Below are 21074 nucleotides of genomic sequence, written 5' to 3' on the forward strand. Positions count from 1 at the left end.
ATTAATGCCCCGCCGACTTTTCTCCCTTCGGAGACTTCGGCAACCGGCAGGGGCGGGATTCACGGCGGCCAACGGCCATTCTCCGACCCTCTGGGGGTCAGAGAATGACGCCCCCCTTTTGTATATGTGTGGGCAGACCAGACCAGTAGTGGCTCAGACCCCTGCTCTGCCTGCGTGTCGGGCATTCCCTCAGCGTTGAATTGGCCAGAAGCCCAGCAAGGAGGACACAAGAAGCGATGCCTGCATGCCACTCCCTTCAAATAAGGGGAAGGCTGATGTGAATGGGCAGTAACGCCTTCAACTAACCCCTCCCCTTGGAATGAGTAACAGACCTCCTATCCCGGCCCCGAGTTGAACGTATCTCTGGTCCCCATGTCCTCTCCGGTGCACCTGAGCAGTGAAGAGCCTGGGAAATCATGACTGTCTGAGCGGTCACCTCCGATATCCCCCTCGGTGGTGAAGCCACCAGGTTCACGCTTTTGTAGACCTGTTGTAAATGTCACTGACGTGAATATTCGGAAGAAAATGTGCGAAGTGCAGCGGTTCAAAACATTTTGCCTCGTAGTGCAGAACAGGGATGAAATTAAAGCAGAGAGTTGTATAAGAAGTTTGCAGCATAAAACAAGAGGTTAATTTCAACAAATCTAAAAATAAAGAGGATAAATCCGACACTGGAGAACATGAATTAGATTTGGAAGATATATTCGGATTCGATGATTCGTTCTGTATTAACACAATTGAAAGTTTAGACAAAGTTCCACAGGAAATTTCCGAAGCTTAAAAAATAAAACTAATCACAATTGTTCAAAATCTGGATGATTGGGACAATTCATAAAAAGATTGGCAGATTCAATAACTTGATGGAATTGCACACTGGCGCAACATCGGATATCCGTGAAGAATCATACGATGAGCTGGAAGAGGAAGACTATGAAGGTCTATTTACTTTATTTGTAAGTACTGACGAGGTGAACAAGTACCATACAAGCTGTGCAGGTCGACGGCGAGACTAACAGTTCTCAGCTGGACTGTGCAGAGGCTGCCAATGAGAGGGCAACAGATCAGTTGAGAGCACATCAATTGTGAACAGCCAACATGAAAATTAAGACATCTAGGAGATGTTTACTCCAAATGAGAAGCACAAGACTATCAAAGATACATCAGATAAGCCAAAGGAAACTGATATTAAAAACCTCAAAGATGAATCAGATGAGCCAAAGGAGACTGATCTTGAGAACACAAAGAGTAACTGCAGAGCAACAGAACCTGGACAAAGGTACGACTTTGAAACCAAAGGACAACTAACCAACACATTGCAATTCAATGACAACAAAGTGTTGGGACTTGCAGTAACCATGCAGTATGGAAAGGAATCCAGATAGTAAACGAGCAAGGGACTGCAAGACATTGTTCAGAAAAAAACATCATTCCAACAAATTGGAAGAGTTGGTACATGCTCCAAGACTAGAAAACAAACTTTTTTGGGGCAAAGGAGACAAGAGATCAACACCGCAAGCTCAGAAAAAAGACCACGTCAGGCAACAAAGGTGTTCAACAGTGACATCAGTCGAAACCCTGATTGATTGAACTGATGACTGATTGGTTATGTACCACATTACCACAGTGAATACTGAGAACAGACTCAATTTGTGGACTGCAAAAAATGTTTAAAAATTGTTAACATGTAACAATATTAATTTACATGTACAGAGCATACATTGCTTACCATGTATATGTTTGTAATGATGTACACACATCTTCAAAAAAATGGGGATGTAGCAATATGTATATTGCAAGAAATACAAAAGGTCAACAATTTGATGTTAATACTTCTCACCACCAGATGGAGGTAAGGAGCAGTCATATAAATATCATGTGACTTCTGTGATTCTGAGAGAAGGGACTGGATTCTCTGCCCCCTGACGCTGAAATTGCGTTTGGCGACGGGGCGGAGAATCTGTTTTGGCGCCGAACTCAGGAGCCCCGCCAGTTTTAAAATTCTCTGCCCCCTGAAAACGGCGGACTCGTGGAGTATGCCGCGCCAAGTAGCCACCGCCTCAGGTCATTGCCTGAGTCCCGCCCCGCGATGCGTGGGACTCCTGTAGTCTCACCATCTGGGATCCTCGTGTGGTGGCTGCGGACTCAGTCCAGGGCTGCCACAGTCGGGGGAGGACCGATCAGAGGGCAGAGTGGGGGCGTCATTCGGGGCTGGGGCAATGTAGGCTGGCGGTCCCTGGCGCGCGAGCGGTCTATGTGCGGCACTACCTTGCCCGTCCAGATCTGCGGGCTGAGTCCGCCATGGAGCACGGCGTGGCCACTGCAGGCCGCTGCCTTGTGCATGTGCGGCCTCTGACCCGGAAGTGCTGGGGGTCGTAGCAGCAGGTAGAACTGCGAGCTCCATGACAGCTCCCTGCCATTCCCCAGCAAAATGGGGAATCTGTGGTCTTTTGACACCAATTATCCTGGTGTAAAAGACCACATTTTTCCCAATGGCGTGGGGACTTAGTCCCCAAAACAGAGAATCCAGCTCAAGGTGTTTAGGGGTGAGATAGATAGTTGCATCGTGTAGAATTCTGCAGTGAGCTAGCATAGTTTAATTTAGTAACCTTATACTTTAGGAATATGTACGAATCTTATTTAGTAGTGTTAATAAATTAGTTTTGTTAGTTAACAAAGCTTATTGTTCTTTGTTCAACATGATGCATCCAAGCCATCGAGGTAAAGCAAAACAGAGAACAACACACTTAGAAGTGGGGTTGGGAAGGGGAATGGAGATACGGGTGGACAATGATCAAGGAAAATGATAAGAGATTGTTTTTTCAGTGATAGTAGCAATAGGAATAGTGAGGCCATTGCAAAAAAAAACTTACAGTCCAGGCAGATTGCTCCACAGTAACTCCATTGCAGTGTTAATGTAAGCCTACTTGTGACACTAATAAAGATAATTATTATTATTGCATTGAACATGCGATAAATACACAATGTCAATACATAAACATAGACATCGGGTGAAGCGTACTGAGTGTAGTGCCACTCAGTAGAGAAGATGCATGGAGAGATCAGTCTTTAAGAGAGTCATTCAGGATTCTGATAAGAGCAGGAAAGAAGCTGTTTCTGACTCTATTGGTGGGTGTTATCAAACTTTTGTATCTTCTGCCTGATGGAAGAGGTTGGAACAGAGAATAACCCGGGTGGGTGGGGTCTTTGATTATGCTGTCCATTTTCCCAAGGCAGCAGGAGATGTTTATAGAGTCAATGGATGGGAGGCGAGCTTGTGTGTTAGACCGGGCTGTGTTCATGACTCATTATAGTTTCTTATGGTCTTGGGCCGAGCAGTTGCCACACCAAGCCAGATAGGATGCTCTCTATGGTCCATCTATAGAAATTGGTGAGAGTCATTGTGGACATGCCGAATTTCCTTAATTTCCTGAGGAAGTATAGGCTCTATTGTGATTTCTTGGTTATAGTGTCAACGTGGGTGGACCAGAACAGATTGTTGGTGATGTTTACACCTAGACACATAGGTTTACATATAGACTTAAACCTGTGGCTGCACTGGGTGCTAGAAAGAAATACAAATTCCAGATTCACGTGTGTCAAAGTTTAGTTAGGTTTTACTTGGTCGTAATACGTTAACAATAGAGCAAAATTTCAAGGAACTTATGGGGTCAGAGGAGACGCAGACTGGGGAGCTGAGGCGCAAGTGGGAAGAGGAGTTGGGAGGAGAGATAGAGGATGGTCTATGGGCGGACGCGTTGAGTAGAGTCAACGTGTCCACGACATGTGCCAGGCTCAGCCTGATACAATTCAAGGTCATTCACCGGGCTCACATGACAGTGGCCCAGATGAGCAGGTTCTTTGGGGTAGAAGATAGGTGTACAAAGTGTGCGGGAGGGCCAGCGAACCATGTCCACATGTTCTGCACATGCCCAAAGCTTAGGGGATTCTGGCAGGGGTTTGCAGATGTCATGTCCACGGTGTTAAAAACAAGGGTGGCACCGAGTCCAGAGGTGGCGATATTTGGGGTGTCGGAAGGAGAAAGAGGCAGACGTTCTGGCCTTTGCTTCCCTGGTAGCCCGGAGACGGATATTATGAGCTTGGAGGGACTCAAAGCCCCCGAAGTCGGAGACCTGGCTATCTGACATGGCTAGCTTTCTCTGTTTGGAGAAAATCAAGTTCGCCTTGAGAGGGTCAATGTTAGGGTTCGCCCGGAGGTGGCAACCGTTCGTCGACTTTGCGGAAAATTAATCGTCAGCAGAAGTGGGGAGGCAGTGGGTTAGTTTAGCTTAGAGTAGGGGGTTAATAAAGGTGGGACATATAAGTGAGGAAGACGGCTTTTGCACTATGTTTATAGATTCATGTATACTGTTTATTTTGTTGTCACTGTAAACCCCAAAAAAACTCAATAAAATGTTTATTAAGAAAAAAAATAATAGAGCAAAATTCTAGTTACTTTATGGCTTTGAATAATAATCAAAGCAACAAATCAACTGAAAAGCGTATCCGAATGATTTCAAATTGTCATTTGCAGTTGGAATTGAGATAGATGCTGATGAAATAACTGAGACAGAAGAAGAAGACGATGATGACGGTGGTAAGCAAAACATAATTATGTCTTTTAATAAATGTCACTGGTTTATCAACAAAAGGCATTTTAATCATGTTAAATTATTCTATCTAACAATAGCATTCTAAAACATATATTTTCTTAAACATTTTAAACATTTATATTTATTCATTTTTATGCAATGTGGGCTTTGCTGGTCAGGCCAGCGTTTGTTGCCCATCTCATAATTGTCCTTGAGAAGGTGGTGGGAGTTGCCTTCTTGAACCACTGCAGTCCATGTGGTGTAGGTATACCCACTGTGCTGTTAGAGAGGGAATTCCAGGATTTTGACCCAGTATCAGTGAGGGAACAGTGATATATTTCCAAGTTAGGATGGTGAGTGACGTGGAGGGTTACTTCCAGGTTGTGGTGCTTCCATGTATCTGTCAAAGAGATCTAGGAGTACAGGTCCACAGGTCATTGAAAGGGGCAACACAGGTGGAGAGGGTAGTCAAGAAGGCATACGGCATGCTTGCCTTCATTGGCCGGGGCATTGAGTATGAGAATTGGCAAGTCATGTTGCAGCTGTATAGAACCTTAGTTAGGCCACACTTGGAGTATAGTGTTCAATTCTGGTCGCCTCACTACCAGAAGGATGTGGAGGCTTTAGAGAGGGTGCAGAAGAGATTTACCAGAATGTTGCCTGGTATGGAGGGTATAAGCTATGAGGAGCGATTGAATAAACTCGGTTTGTTCTCACTGGAACGAAGGAGGTTGAGGGGCGACCTGATAGAGGTATACAAAATTATGAGGCGCATAGACAGAGTGGATAGTCAGAGGCTTTTCCCCAGGGTAGAGGGGTCAATTACTAGGGGGCATAGGTTTAAGGTGAGAGGGGCAAGGTTTAGAGTAGATGTACGAGGCAAGTTTTTTACGCAGAGGGTAGTGGGTGCCTGGAACTCACTACCGGAGGAGGTAGTGGAGGCAGGGACGATAGGGACATTTAAGGGGCATCTTGACAAATATATGAATAGGATGGGAATAGAAGGATACGGACCCAGGAAGTGTAGAAGATTGTAGTTTAGTCGGGCAGTATGGTCGGCACGGGCTTGGAGGGCCGAAGGGCCTGTTCCTGTGCTGTACATTTCTTTGTTCTTTGTTCTTTGTTTTATCTGCTGCTCTTGTCCTGGGTGGGCACAGTAAGAAGTCTTACAACACCAGATTAAAGTCCAACAGGCTTGTTTCAAATCACTAGCTTTCGGAGCACTGCTCCTTCCTCAGGTGAATCCTGTCCTGGGTGGCAGTGGGTTTGGAAGGTGCTGCCTAAGGAGCCTTGGTGAGTTCCTGCAGTGCATCTTGTAGATGCACACACAGCTCATACTGTATTATCCTGGGTCGCTGGATCACCAGTCCAGTGACAATACCACCACACCACCACCTCCCCCTCAAATAGTGAATCCCATTAATCCTAATAAGCCTTGGCTCAGTGTCAGTGCTTTTGCATGTTGAATGGGAAGTGGGGGCTAGTTGGGCGGGTAGTTGGAAGGTTTTGATGGTCATTGGGACATCGGGGAGAAGCTGAGAAGTTTAGGACATTGGGAGAGTAGTTGGGGATGACAGGGTTGTGGTAATACCAGGTATTGCGGTACTTGAGAGGTGGATGACCATTGGTTAGGCCCAGGAGTCTACCATTGGCTGATGTACATAGCTCCATCCTGAGAGGCGGAGTATAAGAAACAATGCCATCCCAGCAGCCTTCACTTTCTGTATCGAAGCTGCTGGGGAAGAGTTCTCGCAGATTAAAGACTATTAGTTATGACTCACCTTGTCTTGAGAGTAATTTATTGCGCATCAATTTAATCTGCTGCAACTTCAGTTGAAAGGATGGATCTCCGTATCAAACTGGAGTGCCTTCAGCTCAGCCCCCACGCGGACAACTCTGCTGCTATTTTCAAACATTGGCTGGCGTGCTTTAAGGGCTACCTCGACACGGCCGCCGACACCCTCATGGAAGGACAAAAGATGTATCTCCTATGCTCACGGGTCAGCCCTGGGACCTACCCTCTTATCGAGGAGGCGGCGAATTATGCTGCCACGATTGAGCTGCTAGAAGGACATTATATCCGCCTCCTCATCACCTGCTGGCGACTAGGAGGCAAAGCACTGAGGAAACGTTGGAAAACTTCTACCGGGCACTGCTGGTGCTGGGCCGAAACTGTGGCTGCCCGCCAGTTTGGGGGAACGAGCACATGGAACTTTTGATCAGGGATGCTTTCGTGGCAGGTATGACCTCCCCTGATATCCGCCGAAGGCTCCTAGAAATGGACACTCTGGGACTTGCAGAGACACGGGCCCTGGCGGGGTCCATGGACATTGCATATAAAAACGCGCTGTCCTTTGCTCTCGGTCGCGCGGCAGCCCCCTGGGCTGCGTGGCACCCCGTAGCGGCAGCCCCTCAGACCTTTCCCCTGACCTCGCAAGCCTGCGCGGCGAGACGGCCCGCTAACGCCGCTGGACACCGCTGTTTCTTCTGCGGGCTGGGGAATCATCCGCGCCCGCGCTGCCCGGCCCGCAATACCACCTGCAAAAGGTGCGGCAAGAAGGGCCACTATGTGGGGGTCTGCCAGGCCCCCGCCGTGGCCGCGGTCTCCAGCAACTATCGGCAAACCCCTTTCAGGCCCCGACCGCCCAGCGCTACTGCCACCCCCCTATCCTAAGGCCATGTGCGACCCGCGGGCGTGGCCATTTTGCCCCCCGGACACCACGCTGGACGGGTGGGCGCTGCCATTTTGTCCCTCGCCGCCGCCATCTTCTTCATCCCCGGACACCATGTGCGACCCATGGGTGATGCCATCTTGAATGGGGCCCCAGGCCCCCAGCACAGCCGACTACATGCTGCCCGACCAGAACTCTCCATTACTGCAACTGGCCTCGGTGACTCTGAACCAGAGTCGGCCCCGGACGCTGGCGAAAGCTACAACGACGATCTCCATCAACGGCCACGAGCCACGAGACGTCGTGCCTGATCGACTCTGGGAGCACGGAAAGCTTTGTTCACCCTGACACGGTAAGGCGGTGTTCTCTTGTCACCCATCCCGTAAATCAAAGGATCTCCCTGGCCTCCGGGTCATACGCGGTGGAGATAAAGGGGTTCTGCCTAGCGAACCTCACTGTCCAAGGCAGGGAATTCCGCAATTTCCACCTGTACGTTCTGCCGCACCTCTGCGCAGCCACCCTCCTTGGGCTGGATTTCCAGTGCCATCTGCAAAGCCTGACTTTTAAATTTGGCGGCCCTATACCCCCCTTACTGTCTGCGGCCTCGCGACCCTTAAGGTCGACCAGCCTTCCCTGTTTGCGAACCTCACCCCGGATTGCAAACCCGTCGCCACCAGGAGCAGACGGTACAGTGCCCAGGACCGGACCTTTATCAGGTCGAATGTCCAGAGGCTGCTGAGGGAAGGGGTCATCAAAGCGAGCAACAGTGCCTGGAGAGCTCAAGTAGTGGTGGTAAAGACTGTGGTGTTGGGTGTTCTGACACACAGATGAGCCAACACAGTTGCATATGGTACAACGCTTCTTTATTTAAACTCACTATTTACAACTTGGTCTTTGCACTCTGCATGTGGGGGGCTCCCTGCTTGTGGTGTTTCAACAGCTCTTTCTTGTTCCCTTCTCCCCAGACCTACTGACCTCCAGGTGTCGTGCTCGTGCTTTTTATGTGGTTGGTGTTCTTGTCTGTGATTGGTTGTGGTGTTGTGTACTCTGATTTGCCTGTTAGTGTGTCCATCATGATGTGTGTGTTTGAATATCATGACATCCCCCCTTTTTACAAAGATATGTGCCTACGTGTTGATAAATATGATCGTGACGTGAGTGCATCTAAGAGTGTGTGTGTGTCGTGTGCAGCATGTGTCTATGACGGAACTATGTACATGGGGCAATGTCGAGTGCGTCACATGAATCCAGTTGTACCATAACATAACAGAAATGCGAACGAGAGAAGAAGAAAAAAAAATTTGAACAGTTGTCCAGTCAGACGATATCTGGAACGATAAACAACAACAGGTTATCATGTAAAATTGTCCAACTTATTAAACATATGAACTGTATTATAAGTCCATTCTAATGGGTTTGCGACGAATTCGGGTTGACCGCCTCAAGGGTGGATCAAGAACCACCAGCTGCTGTGCAGGCATGGCCATGGGTGGCGATGGAAAGGGCGTGATGTGCGGCAGCTCCACAAAGTCATCCTCGGAAGCCTGTTGAGGATCTGGCGTGTTGTGTGGCTGTGAGCGTGGAAGTCGGCGAAGGGCGCGCCGATTGCGGCGACGCACGGAACCATCCGGCATGCGAACCAGGAACGAGCGGGGAGCCACTTGTCGGAGGACTTCGGCCGGTGCTGACCAGCCACCATACGGTTGATGGACGCGTACTTTGTCTCCGGAGGACAGGGGGGGCAGGTCCGTCGCTCGTGTGTCGTACCGACCTTTCTGGCGATCACGCTGCAGTTGCATGTTCCGAAGAACCGCCTCATTGTCTGTTGTCGGTGCCAGGACGGAAGGTACCGTCGTCCTGAGGGAGCGACCCATTAGTAGCTGCGCTGGCGAGAGGCCCGTGGATAACGGGGCCGATCGATAGGCCAGCAAGGCAAGGTTAAAGTCTGATCCGGCATCAGCCGCCTTGCACAGGAGCCGCTTTGCGATGTGGACACCCTTTTCAGCCTTCCCGTTCGATTGTGGATGCAGAGGGCTGGATGTCACATGAGTGAAACCATATGCTGCGGCAAAGGACGACCATTCACGGCTGGCAAAACAAGGTCCATTGTCTGACATGACAGTCCTTGGAATGCCATGGCGAGCAAACGTTTCCTTGCAGGCCCCAATGACTGCGGACGACGTCAGATCATGGAGAGGCATGACTTCCGGGTAGTTTGAGAAGTAGTCTATAATAACAATGTGATCTCTGCCGAGCGCGTGAAATAGGTCCACACCCACCTTCGCCCAGGGGGACGTCACCATCTCGTGTGGTAGAAGTGTTTCCGGAGGTTGCGCCGGCTGAAACCTCTGACAGGTTGTGCAGTTGAGCACCATGTTGGCTATGTCTTCATTAATACCCGGCCAATATACCGCCTCCCGGGCCCTTCGTCTGCATTTTACGACGCCCAAGTGGCCTTCGTGTAGTTGACGAAGAATCATCTGGCGCACACTGTGTGGAATAACGATCCTATGCGATTTCATAAGGACCCCGTCTATATTGGTGAGATCATCTCGCACATTATAAAACTGGGGGCACTGCCCTTTTAGCCACCCTTCCGTCATGTGGCGCATCACTCGCTGCAGCAGAGGGTCAGTCGCCGTCTCTGCGCGTATGTGGGCCAGACTAGGATCATCAGCTGGCATATTTGCTGCTGTCAGAGTCACGTGTGCCTCAATTTGACGCACGAACCCCTCTGCATCTGGTGGTGTGCTCACTGCTTGGGAAAGAGTGTCCGCCACGATGAGTTCCTTCCCCGGAGTGTAGATCAGTTCAAAATCGTACCTCCTGAGTTTGAGTAAGATGCGCTGGAGGCGAGGAGTCATGTCGTTCAGGTCTTTGTTAATGATGTTGACCAGGGGGCGGTGGTCAGTTTCGACCGTGAATCGTGGCAGGCCATACACATAGTCGTGGAACTTGTCCAGTCCAGTTAACAAGCCCAGGCATTCTTTTTCGATTTGCGCGTAGCGCTGTTCGGTAGGGGTCATGGCTCGTGAGGCATACGCAACCGGGGCCCATGATGACGTGCTGTCTTTTTGCAGGAGTACCGCTCCAATACCAGATTGGCTGGCGTCTGTTGAGATCTTTGTAGGGCGAGTCGTGTCAAAGAAGGCCAGCACTGGTGCCGTGACCAGTTTGTGCTTGAGCTCCTCCCATTCCCGCTGATGCGATTGGTGCCAGTTGAATTCCGTCGATTTTTTTACGAGATGGCGCATGTTTGTTGTATGAGAAGCCAGGTTGGGAATGAACTTTCCAAGGAAGTTGACCATGCCCAGGAATCTTAAGACAGCCTTCTTGTCAGCCGGTCGTGGCATGGCTGTGATGGCGCTAACCTTGTCTGCATCGGGACGGACCCCGGACCTTGAGATGTGGTCCCCGAGGAATTTCAGCTCCGTCTGGCCGAAAGCACACTTCGCACGGTTGAGACGCAGGCCATTTTGCCGTATGCGGGTAAAGACACGTCGAAGACGATGCATGTGTTCCTGCGGAGTGGTGGACCAAATGATGATATCGTCCACATATACACGTACCCCTTCGATGCCTTCCATCATCTGCTCCATAATGCGGTGGAATACTTCAGATGCCGAAATGATGCCGAATGGCATCCGGTTGTAGCAGAATCTGCCAAAAGGGGTGTTGAATGTGCATAGTCTTCGGCTGGCCGGGTCCAGTTGGATCTGCCAGAATCCTTTGGACGCATCCAATTTAGTGAATATGTTGGCTCGCGCCATCTCGCTGGTGAGGTCTTCTCGTTTCGGGATGGGATAGTGTTCCCGCATGATGTTGTTGTTCAGATCTTTTGGATCTATACATATACGGAGCTCGCCCGAGGGCTTCTTTACACAGACCATGGAGCTGACCCATGGCGTGGGCTCCGTGACCTTGGATAGGACCCCTTGGTCCTGAAGAATCTGCAGTTGTGCCTTGAGGCGGTCTTTGAGAGGCGCAGGAACCCTGCGAGGTGCGTGAACGACAGGGATGGCGTCCGGTCTGAGTCGAATCTTGTACGTGTGTGGCAATGTCCCCATGCCTTCAAAAACCTCCTGGTTGTGAGCGAGGAGGGAATGGAGATTCGCGTGGAACTCAGCATCCGGGAAGTCGGATATCTCATCTGGAGAGAGAGACATAATGCGCTGTACCAGGTGAAGGACCTTACACGCTTGTGCGCCCAGTAACGAGCCCTTTGATGAGCCCACAACTTCGAAGGGGAGTGTGGCCGTGTACCTCTTGTGAGTCACCTGTAGCTGGCAAGATCCTATGGACGGGATAACGTTCCCGTTATAGTCAACCATCTTAAGCCGGGATGGTGTGATGGGTGGTTTGACCTTCATGGCCTGGACTGCAGAGTAAGCAATCAGGTTGGCGGATGCGCCGGTGTCCAGACGGAAGGCGACGCGCGATCGGTTGACCGTCAGGGTGGCACACCACTCATCGGCTGGATTGATGGCATTGACCTTGTTGACATCAATGACGGCAACTCGGAAGGCATCCTGGTCATCTGCATCACTTAACTGGAAGTCTTGATGCGTGGGCTGGACGGTCCTGACTCGTGCGCGAGGTTGTCGAGGATGCGCCGGATCTATGGGTTGAGCCGCACGACAGCGGGCTGCGTAGTGGCCCATCATGGCACATCTGTTGCACTGTCGGTTTTTTGCAGGACATTGCCCTTTTAAGTGTAGACCTCCACAATTGCTGCACGTCATGACGTCACGGCGTTCGTTGCGCCACTGCGCATGCGCAGTGCGATCTTGCGGTGGACGCGCCTGCGCAGTGCGTCCCTCGTTGTGGCCGTTATTTTTGGCGCGCACCTGCGCGGGAGACCGCGAAAAGCGCGGGAAGCGGCCGCTGTCGTCCGGGCCGTGGGGCGGGAAGAAATCGACGGCCTGGATGCGTTCGACGTCGTGGGCGGCCTGGCTTGCCGATTCGACGGCTGGGGACCCCCTCCGTGCCAACTCGGACGCCTGAAATCGGGCAAAACGGCAGGTAGCATTTTCATGGAGGACACAGGCTTCCACAGCAGACGCTAAGGTGAGGCTCTTTATTTTAAGAAGCTGCTGGCGTAGGCCACTAGAGGCAACGCCAAAAACAATCTGGTCCCTGATCATGGACTCTGTAGTGGTGCCGTAACCGCAGGACTGCGCTAGAATCCGGAGGTGCGTCAAAAAGGGTTGAAAAAGCTCCTCCTTACCTTGCAGGCGTTGCTGAAAGATGTATCTTTCAAAACTTTCGTTTACTTCAACTTGAAAGTGCTGGTCCAGTTTGAGGATGACCGTGTCATATTTGGCCTGGTTTTCGCCTTCTTCGAACACCAGTGAATTAAAGACATCGTTTGGGTGGGGGCCTGCGTAGAAGAGGAGCATTGCAATCTTCGAATCATCCGAGGCATTCTGTTTTTCGGTGGCACGGATGTACAGGTCAAATCGCTGCCTGTAGAGCTTCCAGTTGGTGCCTAGGTTCCCCGTGACTTGCATCGGCTGCGGTTTGCCGGTGTGGTCCATGTCCAGAATGGCAGGTTAGTAGGCAGGTATCGATCCACTCCTGTACCATGTGGTGTTGGGTGTTCTGACACACAGATGAGCCAACACAGTTGCATATGGTACAACGCTTCTTTATTTAAACTCACTATTTACAACTTGGTCTTTGCACTCTGCACGTGGGGGGCTCCCTGCTTGTGGTGTTTCAACAGCTCTTTCTTGTTCCCTTCTCCCCAGACCTACTGACCTCCAGGTGTCGTGCTCGTGCTTTTTATGTGGTTGGTGTTCTTGTCTGTGATTGGTTGTGGTGTTGTGTACTCTGATTTGCCTGTTAGTGTGTCCATCATGATGTGTGTGTTTGAATATCATGACAAAGACCAGGGGGAAACATAGGATGGTCATTGACTACAGCCAGACCATCAACAGGTTTATGCAGCTGGATGCGTACCCTCTCCCCCATATAGCCGACCTGGTGAACAGGATCACGCAATACAAGGTTTTCTCCACGGTGGATCTCAAGTCTGCCTACCACCAGCTACCCCTCCGTAATGGTGACCGCCAGTACAATGCCTTCGAAGCAGACGGGCGGCTCTATCACTTTTTAAGGGTTCCCTTCGCTGTCACGAACGGGGTCTCGGTATTCCAACGAGAGATGGACCGAATGGTTGACCGATACGGCTTACGCGCAACGTTCCCGTATCTGGATAACGTCACCATCTGCGGCCATGACCAGCAGGACCACGACACCAACCTCCTCAAATTTCTCCAGACCGCGAAAATCTTTAATCTGACATACAATAAGGATAAATGCGTGTTTAGCACCGACCGTCTAGCCATTCTGGGCTAAGTAGTGCGAAGTGGAGTCATAGGCCCCGACCCTGAGCGCATGCACCCCCTCATGGAGTTCCCCCTTCCTCACTGCCCCAAGGCCCTAAAGCGCTGCCTCGGGTTCTTCAGCTATTATGCACAGTGGGTCCCCAATTACGCAGACAATGCCCGACCCCTGATCCAGTCCACAACCTTCCCCCTATCGACAGAGGCCTTCAGCCGCATCAAAGCAGACATTGCAAAAGCCACGATGCGCGCCATCGACGAGTCCCTCCCCTTCCAGGTCGAGAGCGATGTGTCCGACGTAGCTCTGGCGGCCACCCTCAACCAAGCGGGCAGGCCTGTGACTTTCTTCTCCCGTACTCTCCATGCTTCCGAAATTCGCCACTCCTCGGTCGAAAAGGAGGCCCAGGCCATAGTAGAAGCTGTGTGACACTGGAGGCATTACCTGGCCGGCAGGAGATTCACTCTCCTCACGGACCAACGGTCGGTTGCCTTCATGTTCGATAATGCACAGCGGGGCAAGATTAAGAAGGACAAGATCTTGCGGTGGAGGATAGAACTCTCCACCTACATTTACGAGATCTTGTACCGCCCGGGGAAGCTGAACGAACCTCCTGATGCCCTGTCCCGCGGCACTTGTGCCACCGCACAAGTGGACCGCCTCCGATCCCTCCACGAGGACCTCTGCCACCCGGGGGTCACTCGTTTCTTTCATTTTATCAAGACCCGCAACCTGCCCTACTCCATCGAGGAGTTCGGGACCGTCACCAGGGACTGCCAAATCTGCGCGGTGTGCAAACCGCACTTCTACCGGCCAGAGAGGGCGCACCTGATAAAGGCTCCCCGTCCCTTTGAACGCCTCAGCATGGATTTCAAAGGCCCCCTCCCCTCCACCGACCGCAACACGTACTTCCTTAACGTGATTGACGATTACTCCCGGTTCCCATTCGCCATCCCCTGCCCAGACATGACCACAAACACTGTCATCAAGGCCCTCCAGGGTACCTTTACACTGTTCGGTTTCCCCGCATACATTCACAGTGATGGGGGTCCTCCTTTATGAGTGACGAACTGCGTCAATTCCTGCTCAGCAAGGGCATTGCCTCGAGCAGGACGACAAGTTACAACCCCCGGGGAAATGAGCAGGGAGAGAGGGAGAACGGAACGGTCTGGAAGACCGTCCTGCTGGCCCTTCGGTCCAGGAATCTCCCAGTCTCCCGCTGGCAGGAAGTCCTCCCGGTGGCCCTCCACTCCATCCGGTCACTGCTCTGTACAACCACGAACCAGACACCTCACGAACGTCTCCTTGTCTTTCCCAGGAAGTCCTCCTCCGGGACCTCGCTCACAACCTGGCTAGCGACACCCGGACCCATCCTGCTTCGGAAACATGTGAGGGCGCACAAATTGGACCCGTTGGTCGAGAGGGTCCACCTGCTGCACGCCAACCCCCAGTATGCCTACGTAGCTTTCCCTGACGGCCACCAAGACACGGTCTCCCTTCGGGACCTGGCGCCCGCCGGAGCCCCACGCGCACCCGCACCATTGCCGCCATCCCCACCCTCCCCACAGCACCTAACTGGAGGTTCAGTACTCCCGCCGCCCCTGCCTAGGCCCGAACACACACCGATGCCCCCTGCAGGCGCCTTCCCCCCCTGTCCACCTTTAGCCCCAACAGCGCCGCCTAGGGGTGACGAAGCTGCCTGTGAGGACGACATCATGTTCCTGGAGTCGCAACCGCCGGGACCCCCATCAGAATCACCGCCGAAGCCCAGACGCTCCAGAAGGACGACCAGGCCACCCGATCGACTGATTGCTGCACCATGAACACTTTGTTATTACCCTCGACATCACGGTACCTCCATACCTGGTCATACCATGCGAAAGGCGACTATTAACGCTGGCCATCACCCTGCCGGGCTCTTTTTTAACAGGGGGTGAATGTGGTAATACCAGGTATTGCGGTACCTGAGAGGTGGCTGACCATTGGTTAGACCCAGGAGTCTGCCATTGGCTGATGTACATAGCTACGCCCTGAGAGGCGGAGTATAAGAACCAATGCCGCCCCAGCAGCCTTCACTTTCTGTATCGAAGCTGCTGGGGAAGAGTTCTAGCAGATTAAAGCCTATTAAAGCAGATTAAAGGCCCTGACTTCAGTTGTAATGAAGTGCTTTGAGAGGTTGATAATGAAGCGCATCACCTCCATACTCCCAGAACACCTTGATCCACTGCAATTCGCATACCGCTGCAACCGGTCCACATCAGACACCATTTCCCTGGCCCTACACTCATCCCTAGAGCATCTCGAAAACAAGTACTCCTACATTAGACTCCTACTTATTGACTACAGCTCCGCCTTCAACACCATAATCCCAGCCAAGCTCATATCAAAGCTCCAAAACCTAGGACTTGGCTCCCCACTCTGCAACTGGATCCTCGATTTTCTGACCAACAGACCACAATCAGTAAGAATGAACAACAACACCTCCTCCACAATAGTCCTCAACACCGGCGCCCCGCAAGGCTGCGTACTTAGCCCCCTACTCTACACTCTGTACACACACGACTGCGTGGCAAAACTTGGTTCCAACTCCATCTACAGGTTTGCTGACGATACGACCATAGTGGGCCGGATCTCGAATAACGACGAGTCCGAATACAGGAGGGAGATAGAGAATCTAGTGGAGTGGTGTAGCGACAACAATCTCTCCCTCAATGCCAGCAAAACTAAAGAGCTGGTAATTGACTTCAGGAAGCAAAGTACTGTACACACCCATGTCAGCATCAACGGGGCCGAGGTGGCGATGGTTAGCAGTTTCAAATTCCTAGGGGTGCACATCTCCAAAAATCTGTCCTGGCCCACGCACGTCGACGCTACCACCAAGAAAGCACAACAGCGCCTATACTTCCTCAGGAAACTAAGGAAATTCGGCATGTCCACATTAACCCTTACCAACTTTTACAGATGCACCATAGAAAGCATCCTATCGGGCTGCATCACAGCCTGGTATGGCAACTGCTCGGCCCAGGACCGCAAGAAACTTCAGAGAGTTGTGAACACCGCCCAGTCCATCACACAAACCTGCCTCCCATCCATTGACTCCATCTACACCTCCCGCTGCCTGGGGAAAGCGGGCAGCATAATCAAAGATCCCTCCCACCCGGCTTACTCACTCTTCCAACTTCTTCCATCGGGCAGGAGATACAGAAGTCTGAGAACACGCACGAACAGACTCAAAAACAGCTTCTTCCCCACTGTCACCAGACTCCTAAATGACCCTCTCATGGACTGATTTCATTAACACTACACCCTGTATGCTTCATCCGATGCCAGTGCTTTTGTAGTTACATTGTATATGTTGTGTTGCCCTATTATGTATTTTCTTTTATTCCCTTTTCTTCTCATGTACTTAATGATCTGTTGAGCTGCTCGCAGAAAAATACTTTTCACTGTACCTCGGTACACGTGACAATAAACAAATCCAATCCAATCCAATCCAATTAGTTATGACACACCTTGTCTTGAGAGTAATTGATTGCGCATCAAGGGGGATCAGAGGGTCCTGTTGGTGTGTGTGTGTGTGCGTGTATCATAGAGGTGGGGTGGGGGATGGGTGAGAAGGAGAGTTCAGTACTGCAGTTACCTATGTGGTAGAACTGGTTTAAATCCTCCTGACGTTTCCTGGGTAACTAATCTGCTAAATGTGTCAAAACCATCTGAAGTTTGTGATTTAAAATCAAAGTTTTGGAAGTTCTAGAAGCATACTAATTGTCCAATTGAAGTTGAAACTTCCCTGGAAATTCCCATGCAATCTTTGCATGGGGATTACCCTAGTGTGTCTTGTGGGGTACCATCATCCAGAGGGTGGAAGATCTGGGTAAATATGTCTTTGTGGTAAATGTATGTTCATTCAGATAAACAACTAAAATAAGTAATTTGCATGTTGCAGTTCAAAGGTATCCAAAATTATTGGTCCCAAATAAATTAGCTAAAAAAATCTTTATTCAAATCCATCATCTTTACTAAGATTACTCTGGATGACTCTTTGTCAAACCAGACTCGAAACATTAGCTCCTTTCTCTCTCCACAGATGCTGTCAGGCCTGCTGAGATTGTCCAGTATTTTTTCTTTTTGTTTCAGTTTACAGCATCCAGAGTAATTTGCATTTATCTTCACGTTTACTTGAACTATGCTTTGGATATGAAACATAAAATGAGGTTTTAATTTTTCATTTACATTATAGTTACAGTAAAATATGGTGCAATATCATTTTTTGTATTCTTTAACAATGAAGTGCAACTGATATTCTGCAACAAGTACACTGAATGTTCATCATAACTGCTTCTTTTGTTTTTTTCTGGCCATTATTTTCTCCTTTCAATGATTTCCCTCTCTCCCGAAAATGTGGATCATGTTAGGGTTTGGGTCTCAAGTGATTGGGCACCTCGTCCAAGAAGCTTTACCTCATCAGTAAGAATGGACACTGATGTGTTTTACTATGGACCACATAACAGTGAAGTCTGATATAGTCCTTTCCTGACATTTACATGGTCACAAGTCCGAGCAGATAAAGCTGGATTGTGGTCAGAAGAGGGTTAATTTTCCATACTTTATCCTCGTGGATCTGAGGCCAATTATAACAACCAATCTGACACCTTGATTGAAACTTGTTATCGTAGCGCAAGTAGGAATCAAACTTGAAACTTTCTGGTCTGTCTTGCTTGGCTACTCTGCCATTTCAGTCATGAGAGGAGTTTCAATCTTTCTGATTTTAATGTAATTTTTCTGACAATGCAGAGGAAGAAGTTGTGAAACAACCAGTGACGAGTAGAAAGCAACAACATACTCATAAACCACCTACAGCATCTAAGGATGAAGAGGATAGCTCGGAAGAAGATGCTAAATTCAAACACAGAAACAACCGGAGGAGACCGCGGGTTCAGAATGGGATCAGAAAGAACAACACGGATCATGAAGATGATGAAAGCGAAGAAGAAAACAAAGAAACAGCTAAAAATTCAAGGACAAAAACCAAAAAGAATCATGAAGTAGAGGAAAGTGATGATGACAGTGAACTAGGAGAAAATAGGAAAAGGACAAAGAAACCAGTGCATAATAATAATAGAAATAATAGAGCCAATACAAACAAAAAACTGAAGGATGAACAAAATAAAAAGCAGAAACAAGCAAACAATAAAGGTAACAAGAAGGGTAAAATGAGTAATGGGAAGGATAAGAAGAAGAAGAAAGGAAAACCCTCCAGGTATTTGGTTTTTCTTTATGGTCATGGTCATTGTAGTAGATATTGTTTTAATACAAAAGCATCAGTTGAATGTAAGACAGAGAGGTGAATGCTAACCGTCTTGAGATATTTATTAAGGCACAGGGATGCATACAGTTTTGTTCTGTATACTGACAGAAGGGCATTGCTTTTATGGAATATCCCAACACACTTTGTATGGGCATAACTGAGAATTAAATCGAAAGACAATCAAACTAGAAAGATAGTTTAATATGGACATGGGGAGTCCATATTTATTTACAACACAATATATTCACAGCCCGGCAGATCCCTACCGGATTCCTCACTAGTCGGTGCCTTACTGGCCGACATTTTATACAGATTCCCCACCCCTAACGGGGGAACTCGTACTCCTCAAGAGCCACGGGGAAGATAATCATTCCCATTCCCTTCTGGCTATCACAGATAGTATATTCTAACTTTGGAGAAGGAAATGGGGAAAAGAAGAAGGAAGGGGGAGAACTAATTATCATATTTCACGCTTTGCATTAGTGCTCAATTTGGTAATAATGAACAAAGTGCAGGAGATTTCCAACATCGAAGACAGCAAAGAATAGATCGACTGACTCACTTGTTTCCTGCACACATGTTAATGTGGTCCTAAGGTGATGTATTTTTAGGGAGAGGCACCCTTTGGGGACAGAAATTGATTTTTAACCATTAAGATAGGATTACAATTTTTCAAGTACTTAAAATGTACCTGTTCTTTCTGGGAAGCATTGGCGAACAGAGGCAGACTCATAAAAAAAATCTATGGTTAGAAAACCACCTGATTCCCTGGGTTAATTGAGCCTTTAGTAGGTGATAGTGTGTGAAATTGAATGTGAACAATGCAATTCATAGCTTTTAGCCTTCTAGTCATACAAGCAGTCTTCAATAATGTAACGGGCAATGACAGTGACAGTGAGAGAACCATTTCAAAGGTTTCCACCACATTAAAGAGATTACCTTTACCTTCATCTCACAGATCTTTGCACTTGGCATGCTAACAGATTGTTTAAAAGGTTTAGGGACCTTCACTTTATTATGGGAGAACCTTAATTTTTAGATACTAAATAATTGTTTAAAGAGTTTCAAGGCTACAGATGGAATGAGCAGCTAAATGACTCCCACCCCAGGAAAGACCCCTGACCTGAGTCCCTCCAGCCAAGCCCAAGACCCCCTGACCCCAACCTCCCATGAAGGACCCTTCTTGACACCCTGGAGGCATTTGTAGGGAGGGTCAGTTGCAACTGATGCCACTCCTTGACTGCAAGCTGCAGGGACCCATTTTTGTGGGGGTGGGGTGGTGGGAGCCACACAGACAGCACTTGAATTATCTTCCAACCCGATAATGGCATTCAAATGAATGCTGATGAACACTTTGCATGTTTCCACCAGCATGGGGTGGGAAAACTGGAGACTTGCGCCAGATCTGAGGCCCGATGCGAATCCCAATTTTTGCTCGATGAGGGATTCAGTGTGCCAGCGCGAATCCCACGGCTCGCATGCTGCCCCAGAGAATCCCTGACTTAGTCTCAAAATGGTATAATTCTGCCCAATGTCTGTCAGTAGCTTCTCTTTTGGGTGTGACTTTTTATTAACATTTTGTAATCCGATTAACGATCTTGACCCAGAATATTAGACATCTTTTGCTTTTCAAATGTGGACAGAAGTATGGTGAGCTTCCATTATTTCCGACTTTTTATTTCTGATGTCAAGAATATGCAGTAAAGGCTTGATAAATGAAGGATACTTGTTTGCAAAACACATTGTTCATCTGAACTGGACAACATTCCAAAGCATTTTTGAATCAAGATAGACCACTCAAGCAGAACTATTTGGTTTAAATAGTTTAATTGTAAGATACTCAATTTTTCAAAGAAAGGGTAAATAATTGCAATTATATAGCATCTATACGACCTCGGGGCATCACAAAGCAGTTTACATCAAATGGGGTAATTATGAAATGTATTTCACTGTTCTTATGAAGGGAAACAGAAGACAATTTTCACATAACAAGCTCCCACAAACAGCAACGATATACATGGCCATTTTTTAGATGCATTGGTTGAGGAATAAAATTCGAGAGGATCTCAGGAGAACACCCTATTCTTCTTCAAGTAGCGTCATGGGAACTTTTACATCCATTTGAAAAGACAGTCAGGACCTCAGTTCAATGTCTCGTGG

At 49.0% G+C, this 21074-nt stretch overlaps 1 protein-coding gene across 1 annotated transcript in view; it reads left to right on the plus strand.

The window, feature by feature from the left end:
* Positions 1-2696: 2696 nt before the first annotated feature.
* The window catches only part of LOC140430124 (transmembrane channel-like protein 2-B), a 187363-nt gene continuing 168985 nt past the window's right edge, over positions 2697-21074 (plus strand). Inside the window, exons 1-3 of the mRNA XM_072517637.1 lie at positions 2697-2718; positions 4532-4594; positions 18401-18866. Coding sequence (XP_072373738.1) covers positions 2697-2718; positions 4532-4594; positions 18401-18866 — 551 coding nt within the window. The remainder of the gene's footprint in view (positions 2719-4531; positions 4595-18400; positions 18867-21074) is intronic.

The sequence above is a fragment of the Scyliorhinus torazame genome, chromosome 9 (genome assembly GCF_047496885.1).
Source record: "Scyliorhinus torazame isolate Kashiwa2021f chromosome 9, sScyTor2.1, whole genome shotgun sequence".
Lineage (NCBI taxonomy): Eukaryota > Metazoa > Chordata > Chondrichthyes > Carcharhiniformes > Scyliorhinidae > Scyliorhinus > Scyliorhinus torazame.